Source organism: Capricornis sumatraensis, chromosome 20 (assembly GCF_032405125.1).
Source record: "Capricornis sumatraensis isolate serow.1 chromosome 20, serow.2, whole genome shotgun sequence".
Lineage (NCBI taxonomy): Eukaryota > Metazoa > Chordata > Mammalia > Artiodactyla > Bovidae > Capricornis > Capricornis sumatraensis.
This window is the reverse complement of record NC_091088.1, coordinates 35,402,504-35,429,133: the sequence shown is the minus strand read 5'-3', so window position 1 is coordinate 35,429,133 and position 26,630 is coordinate 35,402,504. Positions and strand designations below refer to the sequence as shown.

Here is a 26,630-nt window from a genome sequence, read left to right as displayed (position 1 = left end):
ATAGGGACTTCCCACTTGAACCGTTCTCATGAGAATATACTGCATGATTATGACATGCAATGGAATTTTTCTTGTAGGAGAGAAGAGTTTTTCAGTGAGTGGTTACAATTTGAAAGTGAGTAGTTCTGGTGTGGATATGTAATTGTACTTTGTCCTTTGCACTTTACCCTTTGCCCTTTTAGGATTAATGATGATGGGCAATGCCATGTCTTCTTTGGAAAAGAGAGACATGGATGACCCCAGGGTGGGGGAAAGTTAAAAATACCACCCTTTAATCCTACTATATAACGCAGGGAGATATACTCAATATCCTATGATAAGCCATAATGGAAAAGAATATGAAAAAGAATATATATGTATAACTGAATCAGTTTACTGTACAGCAGAAATTAACACAATGTTATGCATCAATTGTACTTAAATAATTTTAAAAAATACCACCCTTTAGAGGCCTCATAAAATTATTTGAAGACATTAAGTGTATATTAACTGTGGATAGGAAAAGCTATTTGTGAAATGCTGTTTTACTTATATCCCACTTGGTTCATGCCATTTAAAAAAAAAGCTGGAAAAAGTTATTTTATTACCTGTTTACACAGAGCACCAGAATTTTCCCCACTGATGTATCCAGCAAGAAATCCACATCAAATAGTTTTTAAAAAATTAATCAAGATTCTTTGTGAAGCAGGTGAAACATTCAATAAAGTGTAAGTATCATTGTTACACTGACAAAAGAGTTTTTACAAAGCTTATCTCATTTAATTTTTTTCACCATCTTTAAAGTCAGTTCCCTCATCTGCCACTATTGAGATAAATTTGCCTAGGTCACTTATCTTAGGAATGATAGGACTGTGATTCAAAGAACTTCTGACTCCAGAGTCAAGGTTCTCAGCCTCTGTGCCCCCACAGTTCAGCTGTATTAACAAGATTGTTAAGGGTAAGATTGATTTCCTAGTGGTTACTCTGATTTAAAGGCATGTTGGTTTGCAACCTTGGAGTTTGCAGAGGGGGTTGGGGGTGAAATTCAAAGCCGACCCTTATACTTGGAGCTCCAGGACAGACGGAAAAAGAGGCAAGGCACTCCAGATTGGTAGGTGGCAGTTTTAATAAACAAGGGAATGGACATTACATATGAGGCTTGACTTGGGCAACCACAAGATCTCTGCATCTGCTTGCTAGAATCTTAAAGCTCATTTACACGGAGATGTTCGTGGCATTCAGTCTCATGTACCATCCAGATGATCTCAGTAACACATAGCTCTCTCAAGGCTACATCTTTGAAGTGGCTGCTAATGCAGACACAGTGGGCAGAACATGCATTCCAAGGACAGGGAGGGGTAAGGAGCCTTTGATTGCCAGGGTCCAGCTCATGGATAAACCTGTGGTCACAGCTCCTCCATGACCTCCCCCACCGGAGGGCCAGCACAAATTGTTTTCCCTCATTAGGTCTTTGGCTGTTAAACTCTGAGCAGGTGATTTAAACACAGCAAAGGATGTGGCTTTTAAATGGAGAAGGAAGGATTTAGATTACACTTGAGAAATGGCTTCCTGGCATGACTCTTATAGGCAAAGAAAGTGCGGGACTTAGATTCATCGTTCTGATGTGGTTTCAAGACAGTTCTGCCTGAAGAAGATCCGACAGGATAGAATTCAGCTTCAGTATCTTAACTAACCTTATAATTCTAAGAAAGTTCATTAAATAAATTTCTGAGCCTGTAAACACTAGAAAAAGAAACTTGACCCTCCTGTCTTTGTTACCCCAGTTCTGAGATGTCTATAGCAGGAAAGCTTCTATGTGAAGGACAGAGTTTTGACTGCATCTTGGGAAAGGATGAGGAGGAACTGTCTTTGCCATGGTAACCAGTAATTATCAAACTTAAAGAAAACTAAAGCTTCCAGTAGGAAAAAAAAAAAAAAAAAAAAACAATAGTGTGTCAATAATAGCAAAAAGTAGAGTAGATTTGACAGCTATTATTCTGGGTGGTAAAACAAGCAAATAATGTGCTTTTGGATAGAGAGACAGTTGGATAAATGTATGATTTGATGCCAAAGAAAGATGTCCAGAAGAGTTGTGGTTGAGAGGAGAGATAATGCTCTGTGTGTGTATAAATTAAAAAAAAAAAAAAATTAAAGTCTGTTCTGCCGAGGGAATTTGGTCAGGGCATTCTGAAGGCTTTAGGAAAGGTGATTCTCCTGCATTATTTATATCTGGACACACACAAGTATTGTTTGTCTCTAGTTCTCCAGGGCTTGGCATGAATCGCACTGGGCCGCAGGCTGAACTGCGTACCCTGTATTGCTGAAATACCACTTTGAATTCAATGTGCATTTACCTGTTTTGAAGCAGCCTGCTAATGGCTCTAAATTCAAGGTCAGAAACATTTTTAATAGAAACTCTCTGGTCTTATGTGTCATTTTTGCTTCCATGAAATATTGTGGCCACTAAGCCCAGTGGATAATAAAAGCATAATTTCCTGTCAACCACAATAATCTGCAGGATTGAATTCTGAAGTGTCGGGAAAAGCCCGTTTTTATTTTAGGCTTCAGAGTGTGGCTCATCGTTGGGAACTGCAATCTTTGTTGTTTACCAAGTCAATGGTGCAGTAATATTTTTGCATAATGACTTATTTGAAAGTTTTTATTTTTTTTAACCTCAAAAAAAAAGTTGAAGTCAGTGGGGTCAGACCAGGCTGTAATTAAAGCTATCTCTAAAATGTAAGTGTGAATGAAAAGCAGGATTGTAAGTGTCTTACCTAAGATGAAACATCTTCTTAGGGGGAGTTCTAGTTACTTCTTTGTAAGAATTCCAGAGGGACTGTCAAATCTCTTCATCTCACTCTCGGGGTGTAAATCAATGCAGCAGCATTATAATAAAGTGGATTGCTTGGCCAGACATACATACTGTGGTTAGAAAATCTAAAAATACATTGATTTTTTTTTTACCCAAGCTTTACTACCTCACTCAATTTCTTCTTCCTTGTGTAGAGTTAAGCAGTTTGTATATGCAGCCACTATTACAATGTTTATTAATTCTGATAACAATGACAGGACATTTGGTTGCATCTCAAGAATTCCTATAAAGCTGTTCTCTGATCATCTAAGAGGACAACGTTAGCTCTGCCCATGGCAGAGCCCCTCATATAAATAGTAGAGATCTGATTATCACAGGAGAATCCCATTTCTCTCCTAGTAATAGACTTCGCTAAAGTGAAGGTCAAGTCTCAACACCCGCTAATAGCATGCGTGGGAACACACTGCTTATTGGAGCAGTTTTTCCAGTGTCCCATATGGAGTGGGTTAAGTATAAAAGTTATGACATCATACAAAATCTCATTTATTCATACATTCTATTGCTGGTTTTCCCAAAGTCTATTCCCAGGTAGTAAGTAGTTTATGGGCATGCTATTTAATGACACTGAGGAGGAAGTAACTTTTGTACCACACCACTGAATCTTTCAGTGCTTCATAAGAAGGAGGTCTGAGTTAGGTGGTTTTATTCCTGCGAACTCAAGGCTTTTCCAGCTACAGCATCAGCTGCACAGATGAGGTTATTACAAATGCAGAGTTGCAAGCCCCACTCTAGACTTACTGGATCAGAATCTGCATTTTAGAAAGATTTCCAGGATTTGTATGCACATTAAAGTTTGAGAAGCCTCACTTAGGGGTATGCTGGAGGAAACTCCTACTTGACTAAACCAGAGGTGTTTCTGGTTTAGAAACTTCCGCCAGTTGTCATACCTGGTTAGTGATCGCACTGAAAACTTGAAATTGGTCACGGTGGAAGTATTTATATCATGGAAATAAAAAAATCAGGGATTTTTTTTCTTTCAGATAGCCACTTGGTAAACATTTAACTGCACACCCTTGCTTCTAACTGTTGCTTGTCTTCCTTTGCAACAAAGAGGGACACAACCTCAGGCTCTGACAGTATTTAGTTAAAATTAAACATTGTTTAAAATACCAATCTCACTGTGCTTCCAGTTGCTGTCTCCCATACTCTCACCAGGTGGCTCAGTAGTAAAGAACCTGCCTGCCAGTGCAGGAGACTCAGGAGACGCAGGTTCGATCCCTGGGTTGGGAAGATTCCTTGGAGGAGGAAATGGCAACCCACTCCAGTATTCTTCCCTGGAAAATCCTATGGAAAGAGGAGGCTGGTGGGCTACAGTCCAGAGGGTCACAAGAGTTGGACATGACTGAGCATACCATCGTTGTGGAATGGCACTTATTTTTATGCCTGAGAGCTTTTGAAATTGAACACACTCTTCTCTTCACAAAGCTCTGGCAGAGAAGAGGACGTCAATTTGACATGTAGTCTAGAGACCATAATTAGAATGACGTGGTGGGTAGCAAGAAGATACCATGGCCATGGATTAGATAATATGACAAGAAATGATTTGAAAACTACCCTCGGTACTAATTCATCCACAAATCCTGAATTAGTGAATGGTTTCGTTCTTGTTCATTGATTGACTTAAATGACCCTTTATACTTACCCTCCCGTCTTTGGGTTACTCCTTTTCACTGTTTAGATGATGCTTCCCCCAGGAAGCCTTCTTTAAGGCAGTGAAGATGAGTGGCATGCCCATCATTCTGTACTACCCTAATGTTTCTGAGACTTAATAGGATATTCTAAGCATTCATTTCCTAGTCTTTACCTTGGCTCTTGGCTTCCTGAAGATAAGAACTCTGATATCTTGCTTCTCTTGCCTTCATGCCTGACCCACGGTATAAGCTCATCAAATATTTAGACAACAAGAGAAGGGACTATGGTAAGAAAGGATTCTGAAGTTAGATTACCTAGATTCAAATAGCTGTTTTCTCTTTACTGGAGGTGTTCTTTAGGCAACTCATATCATTACTCTACACCTCAGTTTTGAATAAAACTTACTGTGGCTTGTAAGTACTGTGCCTTGTAACAAAACTTACAAGGCACAGTAAGTTTGATCTGACTGCAAGATCTTGTGTTCATGGATACTATTTGGGGCTATGCATATGTTCTTTATTGATTAATCCCTTTATTCTAACTAGTGAAGCTATGCCATTGTATAAAACAGTTTCAGGGCCTATTATTACTTTTTACCTGATTCTGACGAGTTCAGGGAGGAATTGAGTCACATTCCATCCCGAGTGGCTTGGTGGCAATCCATCTGCTTGGTGGCTTCCATCAGGGAAGTGTCTGTTAGGACTTTAAATTGGGATTAAACTGCTTTAATCCCAGAATCATTAACAACAAAGCAGATGCCAGAGAATACTTGCAGAGTATTTGGCACAATTTAAAAATAACTGTGCATTCTTAATCACTTTACCAAAATTATCACTTGTAATCTTCAAAATAAACCAGCTAGGTAAATAGCATTCTAGTTTTTTTTTATCATTATTATTTTTAATTGACCCCCAGTTATGCAACTGGTAAAGATGGCTCTCTGTCTGGAATTCAAACTCCAGGCTGTCTGGAGCTAGAGGTAACTCACAACCATCTCATCGTTCTCCTTCTATAGCATTCAGGCCATCAGAGGATGGTCTACATGGCTTTTGAGCATTCAGGTATGGCCCAGCATGAAGCAGGGTAGGTTTGGAAAGAAGTCTTTTTGCCCCTGAGAAGTGTTTAGGCTGAGCCTCCATGATTAAAATGAGTATTCCCTTCCATCCAGTATAGTCCAGCCCTTCTCTCACCAGCATCACCCTCGTCCACCCACATCCCACCTTAGGGAAGATTCTTGACTGCCTTTGTAACTCTCATACCTTTACCTTTCTTGCAGAAGTCACACAGCTTATTAACTCTTTGCTCCTTTGATTTTTTTTTTTTTTTAACTGAAGCTTTTCAAGGGCAGAGATGGTGTCAGGACCGCCTCCTCAGTCTGGCTCAGGAGAACAAGCATCACAGCTTAGTGAGTGCTTCCCAGGTTCTGGGTGCTTCATCTGAGTCTTCCTACTGCCTAGAAATTAGGAATTCTTCTTACTGCCATTTTGCAGAAGAGAAAACAGAAGCTCAGAGAACTTAAGTAGTTCTTCCCATTATTACAGAGACAGCAAGTCGGGTGAGCTGGGATTCAAGCCCAGGATTTTCTGCCTGTAAAACAGACAGTCTTGTGAGTAACACACAAATCCTGCATCACTGTTCCTGCCCCATGTTTAGGAGATTGCATGGCATGTGATGGGTGTGCTGTACATGCTAAGTATTTTAAGTTTAAACGCTGTTTAAGTGGATTGACAATTCAGAAAACTGTTGATATTGAAGGGATTTTTCTATCAAGATCTATCAACTTTGTTTTAAATTCGAAGCCTGCAAAGGTCTGTTCTCAGATGGGATGAGACAAGGTCTTCCTGGAAATCTGCTATACAGGAAGCCTGATCTTCCTGCTGGTACTGCAGTTTTAGGGAAAGCTGGGGGCCTTGTTCTGGACTCTCTTTCTCTGAGTTGATTTCCTGTTGAAAGATTTTCTTGCCTTCAGTTTCCATTGCAACTGCTGTTTGCAGGGATTCTCCTGTGCCCTTATCAGGGTGGAGCCTCTTTTGAGGTACACAGAGAGTCCCAGTGATGGAGGTGAGCCCAGGCGAAAAGTGACAAGCAGGGCGATTCTATTCACCACCTTGTTAGATAGGATCCTGCCTGTCTTTGCAGCAGGATCTAAATCTGCCCCTTACATCTGGCTTTGCTAAGACCACTCACTAGCTAAGCCAATGTTAAGGACTTTCTTGCTCTCCCATTCTGAGCCAGAATGGAACCAGGGACACACAGGGCAAAGTTTCCCTACCGCATTATAAATTCCCTGAGCCAAACTATTCCCCATGGTGTTTTGAGGAATTATTTTCGCATTTAATCTAATTCAGCTAGACTTCTCTCTGGGATATGTGGGGAACATTATTTCTTTAAAAATAATTTTTTTGAGAGGGAAGAAACATGTTTTGCCACACAGAAGGTAAGCAAAAAAAATGTATTTGACACCTCAGGTAATGGGGATTTTTTTTTTGTTCATCCCTTTCTGAAATCTCCTCAATTGAAAATTGTATTTTTACCATATTTCATTCCCAAAGGAGCTTTTCATAATTTAAAACTCCTGTTCAACTGTACATTTGGAATGGGAGCCTTGACACTGTCCTGATTATAACATACATGCTGGACGATACAGACTTTCTCTCTGGGAGCATTCTAATTTTATTCACTCATTATTAGCATCCTGGCAGAGAATTGTATTCTGCAGCCTGAGCTGGACAATCCCTTCTGATGGGCTGTGGCAGCTAAGACGGTAACAATTGGGGCTATTTCCCTTCTGTTCTCATTTGTAGCTTTTTTTTTTTTTTAATTAACCACTGAAGCTAGTTTCTTCACATAGTGCAGCCCAAAGGGAACTAGAACTTCTCTTTAAACTGGAGGGTGGGGAAGGAGACAGAGAAGAGAAGGAAGAAAATGAGGAAGAAATGAAGGAAGGAAGAAAGACTTGCAATCTCTACAGGAATGCAGGAGGGCTACATTGGCAGCACCCACACTTGCCTTACAACCAGTCTGCGAGAAAAGAGAGTGAAAGCCATGGAGAGAGAAAAGGGAGGGAGGCATGAAAGAAAAAGGAAGGGAGAAAGAAGGAAAAAAAAAGGAGGGAGAAGCAAATTTCAGGGACTTGCAGCAGTTTTTAATAAATAGCAGATAGCAGAAATTAACGTTGTGTTGCGCTGCTGTGCTCAGTTGCTAAGTCCTGTCCAACACAGTCTTACACGCGTGCGTGCTCAGTGGTGTCTCTTTGAGACCCCATGGACTGTAGCCCACCCAGGTAAGGATACTGGAGTGGGTTGCCCTTTCCTCCCCCCAGGGAAATTCCTGACCGCCGTCACCCCCTCCCCCCACCGAGATCTAACCCATGTCTCTTGTGTCTCCTGCACTGGCAGGCAGATTCTTCACCACTGCGCCACCTGGGAAGCCAACAAAAATTAATACGAATATCTGAAAGCTTAAAGTATAAAAAGACCTGTGAGCCTACTTCTTCTCAATCTATATGGATCCACTTTCTTAATTCAAGGCTGTGGGAAATGTTCATTCACATGCTTTTGAAAAGCAGTGATTTTGTTTTAAAACCTGTTGGCAGAGGATCATTAGTTTTCTCCCTCCTTGTTTTTGCAGGAAATTTCAATAAGGACAGCCCATGGATCGTGGTCTTAGAAAAACTGCGTAGATGATGTCTGTTTCCGGTACTGTAAACACGTGGCAGGGCTGTAAGTAAATGCTCGGCACCGCATGATGAATTGGATGGCTGCAGACCGGAGGCAAAAAAAGTAATTGTCTCATTTTCGTGGTGATTTGCTTAACTGGTGGGACCATGCCAGAACGGCTAGCGGAAATGCTCTTGGATCTCTGGACTCCATTAATAATATTATGGATTACTCTTCCCCCTTGTATTTACTCGGCTCCGATGAATCAGTCTCCGGTTCTAATGAGTGGATCCCCATTGGAACTAAACAGGCTGAGTGAAGAACAGCGGATTTTGAATCGTTCCAAAAGAGGCTGGGTTTGGAATCAAATGTTTGTCCTGGAAGAGTTTTCTGGACCTGAACCGATTCTTGTTGGCCGGGTAAGCTTCGTTTTTAAGATCCCGCTTTTGGGATCTTACTGGTCTCTAGATCTTTAACATTAGGCTTGTCACAGTTGTTGCTGCACTTGGCTGTAAGTACTTTTAGCCAGATGGTTAGTTCATTTACCTCTTGATTTCTTTAGGAATATGAATAATCCCACAGTAACAGATTTAAATGCAGACAAACTGCTTTTCTCCGGAAAGCTCATCCTCCCCACCTCTCCCACCCTCCCCATCTATTATATCATAGCTATAATAACACTTGTGTAATGCATACACAAATAAGCATTCTCATTCTCACTTCATAGAAAAAGTCTGCATGCCAAACCTCTTCTGTAGCTTACAGGACTTGGAAGATGTACACATTTTTGCTCAGTTTGAATTTCTACCACCTGGATTCCTAAGATGTTATTTGTCCCATTTTATTCTGAGGCCATGTATCTCCAGTTGCAGGTAGATTTTTCTCCTTTTTCTGTTGTGATTCATTTGTTGTTTCAGTTATTAACCTAGGATGGAGAAAGGTAGATTCTTGGAGTGGGTGCTTAGCAGTGCTTTGTACTTACGGTCATTCAGTGACTTTGCAATAGGATATTGATTAATTCATTGCCAGGTGGAATCAAATGGATAGAATCAAAGTTCTGGTCTGGTGATGTGTGTGTGTTTGTGCACGTGTATGTGCGTGTATGCGTTAGACTGGGTTTATGTTTGTTTTGCTGTTGGCAAGTTAGACAAGTGTTCCTTGTTCTGATGATAGGCACTGCCTGATTTACACAATCTCACTGTGGGTTGTTGAAGACTATACATGCTTTTTTCCTCAGAATTATTCATAAACTTCTGTTAATTTGGGCACATACCATCATTGTAGGTAGAATTCCAATTATGAGCCTGCCAAGCACTGATTTTCCTGATAAGTCAGATTCAGAAGTGAATCATGCCAATACTATGTGTTTCCGAAATGCAGTGATTAAAAAAAAAGAAGAATTAAATATTGAGCTTCAAGACTTGGTGTCTCACTGGAAACTTCTGATCCCATTTGTGCTTGCACCTCATTGTCTTGCAAAGCAGACTGAGCCTCCCCAAGGATTTTGCTTTTTCACTTCAGGTAGTTTCACTTGGGCAAGGGAAATCCGGAGGAGGTGGTGTCAGGAATCATTCGGAGAACACATATTATTGAGGCAAACACATTTTTAGGTGGATAGGGGCCTGTTGATGAACAAACCAACGACCCCTGCCTTCAAGGAATTTGCATTCTGGTCAATATTGTTTTATATTGAGCATTATTATTAAAGCACTCTGTGGGCACAGTCCTGATTGATTCTATCAGTAGCTCCCTCCCCCCCACATGTATACATATACGTGTTTATGTGTGCATATATACACATATTCAAACAATATATGAAGAAAACACATCTATGCTCCTTTCTTTGTCAAAATACAAAAATGATTTTTTTGTATGCCTGATGCACACTCAGGTAGCAGAACTGACTGGAGGCTATTTATAGTCGTAATGCATCCCATTACTGTGACTTCATATATTTCCCTGCAGAAATGTTAATGTGTTTGATTAGAGGCTACTGCCCCAGACTCTGCTGAAGGTTTTACTTACTATACAGTTTATCTACCTTAAAACGTTTCTAAATGTGAAAAGTTCTCATTTGCAAAACATCTGACCCAGTGGGTTTTGCACAGGGGCTTCTTGACCAGATTATCTGTCTGTCTCTCTCTCTCTTTTTTATTTTGATGAGTGCAGAAATTGAGACTTGGATTAATAAAGCAAACCAAGATCTTAGCACTAGTAAATGATCTGAATCTGAATCAAGTTGGGGATTCCCAAAGCCGTGATTTTATCCACTGGATCCAATTACAGTTTAGTGACTAGTTACCATGTATTTAAACCATAATTTGCACATAAGAATTATTGAGTATAGAATGCAGATTCTTAAATTCTTATTTTCTGGATATTCAGACTTCTTATCCAGCCCTCCGACAAGGCATTTTCATGCCGTATGAAATTCTGGATATACAATACATGTACACATACATAATTGATGGATATTTTCTGCCTGTTTTCTGTTAGTTAACTCTATGGAGGTCTATCACACTGTTGATGTCTTGTGCAGTATAAACAAACAAACTTGCTATCCCCAGAAGAACTTTCCATTTTTACCTGAATATAAAAACTAATTAAATTGGGATTTGTTTTGGAGTCAGGATCTAATGACTAATTTTACCTCCATTGTTTAAATGTAGCAATAGAGAGAGAGGCAAATAATGCAGTGTTTACTATCCTTTTGTGACGTAATAGTACATGAGAGAAGGAAATGGCAACCCACTCCAGTATTCTTGCCTGGAGAATGCCTTGGACAGAGGAGCCTGGTGGGCTGCTGTTCATAGGATCACACAGAGTCATACACGACTGAGATGATTTAGCATGTATGCATGCATTGGAGAAGGAAATGGCAGTCCACTCCAGTGTTCTTGCCTGGAGAATCCCATGGACAGAGGAGCCTGGTGGGCTGCCATCTATGGGGTCTCATAGAGTCAGACACGACTGAAGTGACTTAGCAACAGCAGCAGCAGTACTTGAGAAATTCATGCTTCTTTCAAGGACAGAAATGTTGCTAGTAAACCCTAGGCTTTTTTTTTTTTTTTTTTCCTGGCAGTGTTGCACAGCATGTGGGATCTTAGTTCCCTGACCAGGGATCAAACCTGCACCCTCTGCATTGGAGGCACAAAGTCTCAACCACTGGACTGCCAGGGAAGTCCCAAACCCTAGGATTTTGAAATGGCCAAGATGATTCTGATCCTTGACGAACTCCTCTTCTCTGATCCTGGACACGGCCAGTTCCTAAACGACTGTTCAATCTGAGTTAATCCTCTTTTCTGAAGAACTTTTCCTGCAAATATTTCCAATCATGTATATTTCCCCTTAAAGAAAAGTGCTCCTGAGTTATTATGGCTTAGCCTTTGAGGGACTTAGGTTGTAACAGAGTCTAAAAATGCATTTCAGGTGACTGCTGCAGATGATGAGGCAGGCTGAGTGTGGGGATGATCCGTATCGGGGTGCCCACCGGTGCTTTATACCGTTTTATCTCTGTGAATGCTCTTCCACGTCTGTCTGTGAACGCTCTTCCACGTCTGACTCTGAACTGCTTCGTTGCTGAGCTTCTCCCCAGGAACTGGCTGAGAAGCACTAGTTACTCAGGAGCATACCTGCTCTTTAAAAGGCCCTCCTGCGAGTCACCATAGTGGGAGCCTCGGGCTTGGCAGGATGAGTTCAAGCTCAAGGGCAGAGTCAGTGTTTGAGTGATTGGCTCTTCAGAGTTTCACATACACCCTCGCATCCTTCATTTCTGTTTTTACTCTATTGATAGGCAGCTGGATGCAGAGAAAAAACTAAGTCTTAGAGCTGGACTCTGTGGAGGTTTGAGTATTGGCGTTGCTACTTTCTGGATATTTACCCTAGGAAATAACCAAGCTCCTCAAGCGTTAGCCAGATAAGGTAAATACAAGTAGATAAGAACGACTAAAATAAGGCATGCGTAGTGCCTATACATATTGTAGTCATGATTGTATTAAGTGTGTGTGTGTGTGTGTGTGTGTGTGTGTGTGTGTGTGTAGTTGGAGTGATGGACAGAGAAACTACATCACTATGTGAGCACAGGAGTCTGGGAGCCTAATGAGGGGCCCTTTCAACAAGCCCAGGTTGCTTAGGATGAAGATGAGGGTTGATATTTCCATGTGTCTTGCAGGGTAACTGTCATTTAGCTTAGTGGCGTGGGCTGGAGTAGGAAGTTAGGAGCCCCTGCCAGGTGGAAAGGTTTATGCGATATCGTGGGAACAGGGTGGGATGACTGAGTGTCCCCTCAATCAGAAGCAGCATAAGTCTGCGTATGTTCCATTGAATTAAAAAGAAGTTGAATTTTGTGTTCTTATAGAGCCTTCTCTGCCCCATTTTGTCTAAAATAGAACTGTTCCCTCTCTGCTATTTCAACCTGTTTGACTATGCTTTATTTTTATTCCTTCCTGAAGACCACTGTCTCACATCACCATACTTTATCTTGCTTCTGATTTGTCACCTACTAGAATGCAAGTTCTACAAAGAAAAGGATTTTGTCTTCTTTGTTCTTTGCGGAATATCCCCAGAATCTGGAACTCTGCCTGCATATGAGGAGAGCTCGTAAATATTTTGCATGAATAAGTGAATGACTAATTCACCTAAAAATGGAGGAATTTATAAAATAAGATAAATCAGCTTTTATATCAGTAGTATTTTTCAATTAGGAGACAGTACATTGCTTTCGTGTTTTCCACTCCTGTTGGGATTTTAGGGACTTGCTAGGTAGTTTAAACATTGTTTCTAGGCATTGATCTTAAAAGTCTTTCTTTGAAATAGTAATAGTGATAAGAATCCTTGGTGGCTTGGTGGTAAAGAATCCACCTGCCATTTCAGGACACATGGGTTCGATCCCTGGGTTGGGAAGATCCCCTGGAGTAGGAAATGGCAACCCACTCCAGTATTCTTGTCTGGGAAATCCCATGGACATAGGAGCCTGGCGGGCTGCACTTTGTGGTGTCACAAAGGGTTGGAAATAACTTAGCAACTAAAAAACAACAACAACAAATTTGTTAAAACAAGTCTTTTTATGAAGACTGCAGATTCTTCTCTTTGGAGGTTGTCGCCTTAGCCGTAGCATGAAGCAGTACAGCCTGGAAATTCCATTATCTTCCAATTCATCTAGAAACTTATGTCACAAACTAGACCAAAAATCTTTCTGAATATCTGGAAAGCAAATAACAGCCAAAGAGGCTCCACTCCTGCCTCCAGCTCTCTGTGGAGCAAGGTAGTTCAGAGCCTGTTGGTATACACATAAATACTTTGACTTCCATACTGCCCAGAACCTCCTGTGTTGATTTTCTCTGCCAGTTCTGGAATAATGTGGTACACCCTTCACCCTATATTTTTATTTGCTCTGGTCTTAGAAAAGAAAGATGGAAAACCCATGGTAGTTTTTCATAAGTCTTGTAACTGAGACAAAAGTATCATCCTTGGGGTGAAATGTGCTTGGATTCTTTGAGCTGGGCTGTTCGATGCCATCCTGAAAGCTCTTGCCTGTGAGCCAGGAGGGTGATTGATCAGATCATTCCACAAATATTTATTGAGCAGCTACTATCTCCTAAGTGTTCTTGTCTATGGAATCTTAACCCTGAGCAAACATAGATCCATGCCCTCTATCAGAATGGGCTACTAGAGGGAGACAGATGTTAAGAAAACAATCACAAAAACATATGTCAGGTTAAAACTGAGGTCAGTACTCTGGTGTGGAAGCCCATACAGAGGAAGCTGTTTTGTTTGGTGGGATGATGGAAGCTTCCCTAAAGGTTGCCATAACCAGGTGAACCAGGGTGCAGAGCTGAAAAAGACAACATTGACACAGAAGACGTAGTATATGGACAAGGCCATTTAAGGAGCTGAGACTGGGTCTGGGGAACTGGAAGACAGAGAGCTTGTGTTGAGAGCTTTGGAATTAGGTAGAAAGATGAGCAAGAATCTCTTGGAAATCTGGCTTCTGTCTTTTTCCCCATCTGCTCTAAAGGAGCTGGAAGAGAAAGCCACGCAACACTTCTCAGGTTCAGTTTCCTCACTTGTAATTTGTATAGTGGATTATGGAATTATATTTAAGTTACAAATCCCCAATGGAACAGGAAAAGAAAGCAATATCAAAAATGTGTGCAACATCTATTGATTTTTGGCCCAAGTTCCTTGAGCTCTTGCTCTGTGGTTCTGTGATCCACTGTTCCTCAGACCGCTTTATTTTTGGGGAAAAAAATACGGTTTGCTTTCCAGGTGGTCAGAGATCTCTCCTAAATCTTCTTTCTTACATAAACTCCTCAGCTCTCTTTCCTCCCTTTTCCCCTCCTACCTGGATTTCTGAGCAACTCCTTATTTGGATATAACTCCCATTGGTGATGCCACATCTATTTATAATTCTCTCCCTCCAAGGCACTGACTCATTTTCTCTCTTTAAAATTGACCTTCTAACCTTCCCTCTTCACCGTAACTTGGAAATCGTTTGGGTGGTGCTTAGTATGAAGGACACGGGATGCCAAATAATTACACTGTTTTACAGTTTACGGTGTCAGCGGCTGGTGAGAAAATTGCACTTGACATGCCATTATTTTTGCTGGCCGTTTGCATGTTAAGAGCACTGGGTTGCGCAGCCGCAGCCAAATTGTATCTTCAGCCTTGCAAGAACAATTTACTGTCAGTTTTGTGACGCTCCCGCCTACTCAGATAGAGCCTTGTGCACCAGTAATTTGGCAGGAATGCAAGTCAGCATCACACGTCTCAATATGGCTAAACAACAAGGGTTGTCTGCCTTTTGCCCAATGTCCCGACTTACAAATAATAGGCATCCCAGGGCTGTTGGAAATCTTTTGGTGCTGATATAAAAAACTAGAGTAGTATTAGTCATGTATGTTAGCAGAAACCCTCAACACACACACATGCACACACATATACATGCATACACACATGTGCACAGACTGTTAGCTGACTTTCTACATGAGTAAAATCCCAAATCATCTCCTAATTGTTCCTCTTGGTAGCCCCCAGACTTTCACTTTCTTTTCTTTTCTTTCTTTTCCACTTCTGCTACAAAAGTAGCTGGAGGGAAAAGTCACACAGCCTCTCTTGGGCACAGCAAATTGTATCTTTGTTCTTTACCACGGGGCCAGGTAAGAGTGTGTACAATCTGCTTGTCTCTATAGATGTCTTGAAAAATAAATTCATGCAGGCTTCTTACAAGAAGAGTCTTGTACATTTTATTGGTCCTCTTTAAGAGTTTCCACATTGAGACATATACTTTTTCCACTTGAAGCAAAATACTAGCAAGTCTATGTTTATGGCTGAAAAACCCAGATTAAGTAACCCTATTTTATGAATAAATGGCATCGAGGTAGTCAATGTGGAAAAAGAAAAAAAGAAAGCAAACAGAGAATTGATACCTACCACTAATGTAAGGCCAAAGCTCAGAGCGAGGCATTGGGCAGACGTAGAGGCTGCACAATTGGGAAGGCTTTCCTTGTGTATTTACACAGCAGACTAGTATGAATCATCCCCAAATGGTTAAAATGTAGAACATGGGAACATAATTGCAACTGAGTAAATATCAGAAGCAAGATGTAAAATGTGTAGAGAATATAATTAAAAATATATGTGTGATATGAATAGAGTACCTGTATCTAATAGAGCAGGATATCTAATATATATCTAATATATATATAAATAATAAGACATTAATAATTATAATATTAAATTAAAATAATTATATTAATTAATAATATCTAATGCATAGCTATTATTATATGTATGGGTATATAAAATAATATAATCAAACATTAGCAAAAAAGTCAATTTCTGTGTACCTCTTAGTCTAACCAACCATATTGAACAGTTTTCATACAAAGTCAATACTTTTGATTTTAAAACCTATTGTAAGGAAAATCCTAATTCTATCTATAATCACCACCCATTGTTTCTGATATAAAAACTTGCCTAATTGAAAACAGCATGATTATAAAAATCACAAATGTATGATTCTATTTAATGAGTAAATAATAATCATGTAATCTAGACAGCATATTAAAAAGCAGAGACATTACTTTGCCAACAAAGGTCCATCTAGTCAAGGCTATGGTTTTTCCAGTGGTCATGTATGGATGTGAAAGTTGGACTGTGAAGAAAGCTGAGCACTGAAGAATTCATGCTTTTGAACTATGGTGTTAGAGAAGACTCTTGAGAGTCCCTTGGACTGCAAGGAGATCCAACCAATCCATTCTAAAGGAGATCAGTCCTGAGTGTTCATTGGAAGGACTGATGCTAAAGCTGAAGCTCCAGTACTTTGGCTACCTCATGCGAAGAGTTGACTCACTGGAAAAGACTCTGATGCTGGGAGGGATTGGGGGCAGGAGGAGAAAGGGACGACAGAGGATGAGATGGCTGGATCACTGACTCTATGGATAAGAGTTTAGGTGAACTCTGGGAGTTGGTGATGGACAGGGAAGCCTGGCATGCTGCAATTCATGGGGTTGCAAAGAGTCAGACAGGACTGAACTAAACTGAACCTATTAAAAACAAAATGGATTAATTCCTGACATTAATTCATATTAATGACTATGTTAGTCGCTGAGTCATGTCTGACTCTTTGCACCCCCCTGGACTAAAGTCCACCAGGCTCTTCTGCCCATGGAATTCTCCAGGCAAGAATACTGGAGTGGGTTGCCATTCCCTTCTCTCTAGGAGATCTTCCCAACCCAGGGATTGAATTCAGGTCTCTTTACATTACAGGGGGATTCTTTACTGTCTGAATCAGCAGGGAAGCCCCTTTAATAACTGTACCACAAATCAATAAAGGGAAATATACCAATATACTAAAACCTTTTTTCTTCAGTACATGTGGTTGGATTATCTTTTTCTTTTTTTAATTTTCCTGTATTTTATTTTGTAAGCTATTATTACATTTTAAAACATAGTAAAATGAGAGAAAAACAAATGACAGTGTTATATTGCTCTGTTTTTTTAAAAAAACAATGCCATCTATTCATAGTAAATTCTTGGGGACCATGATTTAATGTGAAACTCATTTGGTAAATAGAATCTTTTTTTTTTTTTTTTCCCTAAACCATACCTTCCTTATTCAACCCTTGGAAATTCAATCTCATCGATTAATAAATTAAAGTGCCAGCAATATTTAATCATTTTTATGAAATGATAAAGAGAGAAAGAACAGTCACAGCCTTGCTGTCCTGCTGAATGCATGTTAAATAAGTTTCATTTCCCTGGAACAGACCACATATTAATGAAAAATGAAGATTTTGGATTTGGCTTTCAAATGGGAAACTATCTTATGAAGCTTTTGTATTTGACCTCAAAGGTGGGAACTATCTTTGGAGTCTTTAGCTAATGCAGTCAGCATCCATGTTGCTTGTAACCTTTCAATAAATGAGAATAGCCTAGAAATGTTATTTAATATACTAGGTTATTTAAGACAAATAAGAGTTTTATAGGATTTACAGAATCTCATTTGGCTTGGCCAGACATGTTTTCTACATAGCAATTTCTTTAACATTTCAGCATTTTTCATCTGCATATATTATTTCCATTATAGTTAACTTAGACATGTGTGTGTTCATGCGAAATGCTTGGCTGGATGAAGCACAAGCTATAGTCAAGGTTTTTGGGAAAAAATATCAATAACCTCAGATACGTAGATGACACCACCCTTATGGCAGAAAGTGAAGAGGCTCTAACGAGCCTCTTGATGAAGGTGAAAGAAGAGAGTGAAAAAGCTGGCTTAAAACTCAAAATTCAAAATACTAAGATCATGGCATTGGTCCTGTCACTTCATGGCAAATAGAGGGGGAAACAATGGAAACAGTGAGGACTTTATTTTGGGGGGCTCCAAAATCACTGCGGATGGTGACTATAGCCATGAAATGAAAAGACACTTGCTCCTTGGAAGAAAAGCTATGACAAACCTAGTCAGTGTATTAAGCAGAGACATCATTTTGCGGACAAAGTCTATATAGTCAAAGCTATAGTTTTTCCAGTAGTCAGGTCTGGATATGAGAATCGGACCTTATTGAAAGCTGAGTGCCAGAGAATAGATGCTTTCAAACTGTGGTGCTGGAGAAGACTCTTGAGAGTCTCTTGGACTACAAGGAGATCAAACTAGTCTATCCTAAAGAAAATCAACCCTGAATATTCACTGGAAAGACTGATGCTGAAGCTGAAGCTCCAACACTTTGGCCACCTGATGCGAAGGGCCTACTCATAGGAAAGCCTCTGATGCTGGGAAAGATTGAAGGCAGGAGGAGAAGGGGACAGCAGAAGATGAGATGGTTGGATGACATCACCGACTGAATGGACATGAGTCTGAGCAAACTCTGGGAGATAGAGAAGGACAGGGAAGCCCAGCATGCTGCAGTCCATGGGTTGCAAGTTGGACACAACTGAGTGACTGAACAACAACACACCCACATATACACACTCACTCCTTGGCATAATTTGATTATGTATATTCCTCTTCCTAACTAAGTCCTTGAATATTTTGAAATATATTAATATGACACTGCTGTCAATATTCAAAGATTTGACTAGTTCGTTAAAGTAGGGATATGCTTTCTCATCAGCCCCAGCTGCCTCACTCACATTTCAAAGCATTTAGAACTCTTTTTAGACATCATAGCTATGAAGAGAACTAAAGCATGCTCCATTCTGCTTAGTCAAAGTGAGGGTCTGCTGATCAACAGCAGCGTCTTCACCTGAGAGCTCCTTTGAAATGTAGAGTTTCATTCTTACTGAATCAGAATCTGCATTTTCACAATAAACCCCGGGGAACTCATACCCCCAAGAAAGCATTAAAATGAAAACTTCTTTTTGAAGAAATCAATCCGACATCAATCAATCAATCAATCCAGGGACAGTGCAAGTTATGGTTTTTGGTGTCTGTAGACAGAGTACATTTTGAGTACAACTCAATCAAAGAAAAGTCTTGGACGTGGTATTGGCAAGAGCTGCAGGCAAGGTTGTGGGTAGAAGCCTCAATCTTGTGTGGTAGGTGTTGAACACAGCAGGCTATAACATCAGTTTGCAGATGGGACTCCACTGTACTGCAGGTGATAGCAGAGGTTACTGCCTGTGGAACCCCCAATTCTGCCAAGCTGGATTAGTTAATAGGAACTTTCTCCTGCTCAGATGTGTGGACTCCTTTTTTCCGCTGTGTGTGTTTACCACAATGTGGTAGATGTGCTCTGAAATCTGCAAGAGTATCAAATGTCACAGATGTCACTGGGCTTCCATGGGTCACAGTAGTGGAATCCAGAAGGGCTGAGGAATATTGGGGGAACAGCAGGGAATAAAATACTGAATACCTATCTCTGTTTCTCTCTAATCTTAAAAAATTAATCTGGCTGTGTTGCATAGATTTTTTTTTTCCCCTTAAATGTATAGTTGAGATTGTGAACTTGATGACATTGGCCAGAGGCATCTTAATTCTATTAAATATTTACTGTGTGGTAGACACTTTAGGGGGCTTCCCTGGTAGCTCTGAGGTTAAAGCGTCTGCCTGCAATGTGGGAGACCTGGGTTTGATCCCTGAGTCAGGAAGATCCCCTGGAGAAGGAAATGGCAACCCACTCCAGTATTCTTGCCTGGAAAATCCCATGGATGGAAGAGCCTGGTAGGCTACAGTCCACAGGGTCACAAAGAGTTGGACACGACTGAGCAACTTAACTTTATGAAGTTTTCTCGTTCAATCCTCATGGCAACCCCCTGACGAAGCTACCATTATTCCCATGTCCAGATCTGGAGAGAGTCACTGACGGGAAGAGTCATTTGCATTAGAGTTTAGCAAGTTAGACAAATAGTGTACAAGTGATAAAGCCAGGAATCAGACCTGGGCATGGTGATCTTAGAACTTGTTTCTGTAATCTTGGAAACACATTGTCACATTTTAACCTCAAAGAGGAGGGGCTTGATGTGCTAGGCTGCCACCCCAATTGGCAGATGAGAAAAGTGAGGCTCTCTGGAGTTAATCCAGGTACCGTCCCAAGACTAGATATAAAATGTTTCTTCTTTGTTGTTTTGTCACTAAGTAGTGCCTGACTGTTTCGTGACTCCGTGGACTCTAGCCTGCTAGGCTCCACTGCCCATGGGATTTCCCAGGAAAGAATTTCCCCACTGAATCAGCCATGGGTTTACATGTGTTCCCCATCCTGACCCTCCCTCCCACCTCCCTCCCCATCCCATCCCTCAGGGTCATCCCAGTGCACCAGCCCTGAGCACCCTGCCTCATACATCAAACCTGGACTGGCGATCTGTTTCACATATGATAATATACATGTTTCAGTGCTAGTCTCTCATGTGAACATATGGCAAAACCACCACAACATTGTAAAGTAATTAGCCTCCAATTAAAATTAAAAAAAAAAAAAATTCCCTACTGGAGTGGGTTGCCATCTCTTTCTCCAAGGGATCTTCCTGACCCAGGGATCAAACCCATGTCTCTTGCATTGGCAGGTGGGTTCTTTACCACTGAGCCACCTGGGAAGCCTGTTTAAAACATTTAGTAAGATATAAATAGACATTTAGAGATTTCTATTCAACTGCAAAGCCGCTATACCTTTTTCTTAGCAAATATCTCTCTATGCATTGGAAGTAAGAGACAGGAGTGAATACAAACCGCTTGAGAAAAGGAAAAAAATATCCTTGAAGCTAATGCATGTGGTACTTCTGTTTTATTTCCTTTATGGAGAGAGAAACTGCCTCAGTCTGGGCCTAGGCAGGGATGGTACCATGTACAAAGCGATTTGTGGGGTTTTCTCCAAATGTAGGGGGCCAGCCCAGTATCTGTTTTTTTGGCTGTATCATTTACAGATACACATTTAAGGTGATCATGATGATAAAATAGGAGAAAAATGATGGAGTAGTAGGAGGAGGAGAATAATTTTATTGAGCCTTTAAGACATCTTACTTTGTGCATTAAATATATTTAAAGATGTTGTTGTTTCCATTTTGCAGGTAAGACAATTGAGACATTGGAACTGAAGTGAATTCTCATTGGTTAGGTGACTATGGTGAAATGATTCTAGCTGTTTTCTGAGTTGGGCAAAGTTCTTAAGTACTCCAGAGCTGTATCATTAAGTTAGTTCACTGAAAGCTTTGCCACAACTGGGCAATTTTCTGTGTGTGTTTGAACTGAGAATCACCAGAACAGTAGAAAGGAGAGTAGAATAGTTGAGTGGAATGGAATGGAAAATCTTGCACACATAGATAGGAGCTAAAAGAAGATGGAAGAATTGTACCTCCCAGTTGCTTGAACTAAGTCTGCTGAATAATTTAGTAACAATTCCCTCTGCACTTGGAAACTGACCCGGTGGACAGTACTACAGAGGGTCTAAGGGTGGGATCTATGATTTACTTAGCTCTCTTCAGTGACCTCCCCTCTCTCCATTTGCCTTTTGCAGCTCCAAGAATCTTTTTCCAAATGAACCTTTGCTTCTCTGTTTCATCTCTTCCTTGCTAGCTCTTATCACAGCGACCTTCCTCTGGACATTTCTGGTCATATCCTTTGCTACGGGTGCACTTTGACCACTGAGAATAACCCCCTCATGCCTTTAGCAGATTCTGTGAGGAAAAGTAATTTGCTGAAAGGGCAAACATGGCTACTAAAAATGACCAAATCCTGTAACTCCTCCAAACAAAGCCAGACTCCCCAGCCAGTCAAAGGCTTTATTTAGAATGTGGCAGGTTTATTTATAGTGGAATTTTCTTTGCTTTTATTTTTTTATGTGCTTCTGGGAATCTAAAAGTATAAATGAATTTCTCATTGCAGTTGCCTTTTGTGTGTGTGTGTGTGTGTGTGTGTGTGTGCAGGCATGTGCAGTGTTCTGTTATTTTTTCTCTTAGAGCAGTGTTACTTTGGCAGGGCTCATGCTCTGACTATGACCCTGACTTTGCAGAGACATTTGTAATCAGCCTTGTGAAGTCTTTTCAGGAATCATTAAACATTTGCAATGGTTGGTCCTATTGATTACAGCTTCTGTTGTCATCTTCTCCTCTGCCTTAGATTCATGCTGTAAACATCTCAGTTGTTTTTTTTTTTTTCTTTAGTAGCTGAAACCAAATTCCACATCCAAACCAAAGTATTGGGAATGCATTTCAGTGTTCTTAGTTTTCCCTTCATCTCATGAGTGAAGTTGCAGTGAAAAGACCAAACAAGAAACATTGAGCACACTTGCCCTTAACACACAGGTACAGACACACACAGAATGAGGTGATTAGACAGGGTCAAAGAGATGCAAAGAACAGGACCAAGCAGCAAATGGGCAGTGAGAGAGAAAGCCTCAATTAGAGACAAAGTTATGTAACTGTTACAACATAAGAGAGGAGCCTACATACAGAAAACAAATTCTGATAGACCGTGAGCGACTGTCACAGAAATAGAGAATCCAGAACCATGAGGAAGAAAAGTGAGACTTGGTGAGGATGAAGATTGAGAGAGGGAGAGAAGAAGGGTGGTGGAGATAGGAGGCCAGAGTGCAGAGAAAAGCCAAACGGAGAGGATTTGGGGTCCGCTGAGTGGCTTTCATTAGGCCGAGGCTAACTTCTTTCAGCCCTTGGACAGATGGGCTTATGCGTACTTTTATGGCACTTCTGATCACATGGGTCTGGTTCTTTGAAAATAAGTGCATTTTGATTCTGACGCATGACATTCGCTGAGTAACTGTGGCGGGCAGGACTGGGTCTGAAGTCAGAACAATTTGAGTGAACCAACAGACATGATGATCTTTCTTCTAAACTTTACCTGAGACCCAATTTGTTTTTTAAAAGTATACACATTCTAGCTTTGATGCTAGAGACTAAGTCACGGGATTTTAACCTCAAATTAGCTATGGAACATAATTTAATAATGAGTCTTTAAGTGAAATCATCGTGTTATCCATACTAGGAATCATGGCAGTAGCTTATAAAACAAGTGGGAAAGAGGGAAAGGATTACCAGTAAGCCTTTGTACAATTTATATTTTCTAAAGCTCTCTATGGGGTTGCAAAGAGTCGGACACGACTGAGCGACTTTACTTATTTACTTACTTACTTAAAGCTCTCTAAAGTTATGGAATGGGCTCTTAAAACATTGAAAGAAATATACCATTTTGTTAGAATTTATATTTCCAGTATATAAACACTTTAATTTTTGCAACTAATTTTATTTCATTATTTTTATTTTTAAAAAGTTATTACTATTATTTTTGACCACGTGCATAGCACATGGGATCTTAGTTCCTTGACCAGGGATTGAACCTGTGCCCCTTGCCTTGGAAGTTCAGAGTCATAACCACTGGACTGCCAGGGAAATCCTGAGTAATTTTAAATAACCTAAAATGGCCATAGAGAAGGCTGAGGTGATTTTCTGTTTTTGTACTTTGCAAATATATTTGAATAATTATATGTTGAAAGTTGAAGATTACGTATAGGTCCGACCAAGGGAAGTAACACTTTCTAAATACCTAGTCCTCCAAGGATGTACAAAATCTTATTTAGCCTTCACTTGAACCTTGTGAGAGAGGGTACTGTTAACATCACCTTTATGCCTCCTTTAACAGATAAAGAATTTTAGATTTGTAGAGATTTAGTCACTGTCCTGGAATGGCCAAGAAAGTGGGGAATGGGGAGTTGAATGCAGAACCAGCTGAATCCAAAATCTATGCTTCTTTCTGCCTACACTGCTCTGCCCCCTCTCTCACTTTATTTGGTTCTTCCATATGTTTCCTTGCGCACGGATATGTTCTTACAGAATGGGGGAAAGTTCTTACTTTTACACAACACAATTAGCTCTTCCAAATATTTTTTCTTGATTATCCCAGCAACCCAGGGAGCCAAGAAGGATAACTGGGGTGGTATTCGGCCCACGCTGGAAATGGTGCAAAGTGAAATCTCCGGCACTTTGTTCAGTGTTTGCTCTAATCACCACTCTGCCTGCTCGTGATCCTTTGAGAGGTTTGCCTTGTGGTGGGTACTAAGTCACTTCAGTCATGTCCAATTCTTTGCGACCCTATGAACTGTAACCTTCCAAGCTTCTCTGTCCCTGAGGATTCTTCAGGCAAGAATACTGGAGTGGGTTGCCATGCCCTCCTCCTGGGGAACTTCTTGACCCAGAGATCGAACCCACATCTCTTATATCCTTCACATCTCCTTCATTGGCAGATGGGTTCTTTACCACTGGTGCCACCTGGGAAGCCCTTGCCTTATGGTAATTCCTCTCCATCAAGAAGTGTGTTGAGGTTACTACTGCAGCTCTAACTTACACCACTGACTTAAGTAAGACTCGGACTCCTAAATCCTGCAGTCTGCCACTGCTGAGAGCTAGCAAAGGCCTGGGTGGGATATTTTAAAGGTATCCCATCCCATCACCTGGTTTATGTGGTCTCTTTTAAATCTAAGAATTGTGCTTTTTGCCTGCTAACACTGCCAAATGTAGACTGAGAATGTGGATTCATCATAGTCATCCTCCCAGGAGATGCTACTGAATGAGGCTGTGAAAAGCCTGCACTGCCTTGTGACCTCTTAGCTTCACATTATCCAAGATTGTGTGTCTACAGCCTGGCATCCCAAGTTCCCAATGATGCGTAGTCCAGGCTAAGAAACCGTGAATGCAAGAAGAGAATTCCTTTGTTAACATTTGAGGAAGATTATTGCAATAAAATCTTTTTTAAAAAAATATTCACCAGGCTTCCATTTGGGTGGGATCAGGTCTGTGCCACTTGGTAATTCAAGCCCTGGAATCCAATTTTATCTCATGACCTGGCAGAGAAACTTTGTTACATTTGCAGGGAAAATCAGCGTTCCTGGAGACTGCTCTCTGAGATGTGATAAGGAAGGGAAAGTCTGTGTTTGAAGGCTCTTATCTCCTGAGAGAACTTTTGAGGTATCTCAAGAAGGGATTCCCACTTTGGACTTGGAGACTTCCAAGAGCCTTTGCAAATGCAGAAGTGTCTAATTCTGTTGCTCTGTAAGCACCACACGGTTCTGATGTCTTCTTTTGAATTTTATTAAAGTGTCAGCACAAGGAAAACTCTTCTAACCTGGTCAGGGCAGGGGTTGAGTTTAGGTTCCATTCTGCCTTCCCTGAAAGCTAAGCTAAGTCACTCAGTTGTGTCTGACGCTTTGCGATGCCATGGACTGTAGCCCGCCTGGCTCCTCTGTCCTTGGGATTTTCCAGGCAAGAGTACTGGAGTGGGTTGCCATTCCCGTCTCTAGAGGATCTTTCCAGCCCAGGGATCGAACCAGGTCTCCTTCACTGCAGGCGGATTCTTTACCATCTAAGCCACTTATGCAAATTTTCATTTGAACCTCCTTCCTGTTAAAGGACTTGCATTTTCTATTATACAGTTTACTATTTAAGGTATATGTTTGCAAGCAAACCAACTTTGTAGGGGGCATAGATTTGGGTTTACAGCTCTAGAAGGGAAATAGCCTCATATGAACAGAGAAACACACTTAACACAAAATTAGGGAATAATGTTTAGTACATATTTCTGAAACCATTAGCAAGTTTTCAATACAACCTGTATTCTTTTTTTTTGTTGTTATAACCACAATGGCTAGCCTGTTGTCCTATATTTATCCCCTATGATGAATAGCTTATTCGGTTCACCATACCCCGCGTCACCTACACTGACCTCTCTTGGTCAAAAGTATAGACCCCTGGCATTTCCCTGGTGGTCCAATGGCTAAGACTCCGTGCTCTCAATGCAGGGGGCCTAGGTTTGATAACCTGGTCAGGGAACTAGATTCCACATACTGCAATGAAGTGTTTGCATGGCACAACTAAAAAGATCCTGCATGCTGCAACACAGATTGAAGATCGGAGGTGCCTCAACTAGGCCCGGCACGGCCAAATTAGTCAATGAAATGAATGTGTAAAGAAAAGTACAGGCTCCTTACCTTTTAAATGACAACTGTGGTAGCCTAGAGTATTGTGGTAGGAGTTCCTCTCTGAAGTTAGACAAAGCTGGATTTTAAATCTTGTCAAAACAGCCATACACTGCAGCTTGTGACCTTGTGTGTCATTTAATCTTGTTGAACTTCAGTTTCCTCATCTAGAAAATTAGCTTGAAGGACTTATTTTCCTCTGGGATCCCCCAAACAATATAAAAGCTTCATTTACTTAGAGGGGACTAAATGATATCATAAAAGTTAGTTCTGTTTTAAGTAGCCTGCACCTTGAACTTTGCTTGTTAAAACTAGTTAAAATTTTCTTCTGATTGTTATTCCCTAGAAATTACGAGGCCCCTATGTTCCATGGCCATGCGTTACTCATCTGGAAGTTGACATGGATGACTTCAGGGTTCTCTAGGGCCCTCTGAAACCCAACATTCTATTTCTATATAATTCTGAGTCATCTAACAAATATAGCATTGAGTGTAAGAAAGGAGTAAACCTCATGGAATAGAAGGAGCTGATGCTTGTTTAACATGAATGATTTGTTTTCTGAAGGCATGGAGG

At 40.7% G+C, this 26,630-nt stretch overlaps 1 protein-coding gene across 1 annotated transcript in view; it reads left to right on the top strand.

The window, feature by feature from the left end:
- The first annotated feature begins 8,309 nt into the window (after positions 1-8,309).
- CDH8 (cadherin 8) overlaps positions 8,310-26,630 on the top strand; it is a 375,808-nt gene continuing 357,487 nt past the window's right edge. Inside the window, exon 1 of the mRNA XM_068991808.1 lies at positions 8,310-8,561. Within this exon, the coding sequence (XP_068847909.1) occupies positions 8,310-8,561 (252 nt within the window). The remainder of the gene's footprint in view (positions 8,562-26,630) is intronic.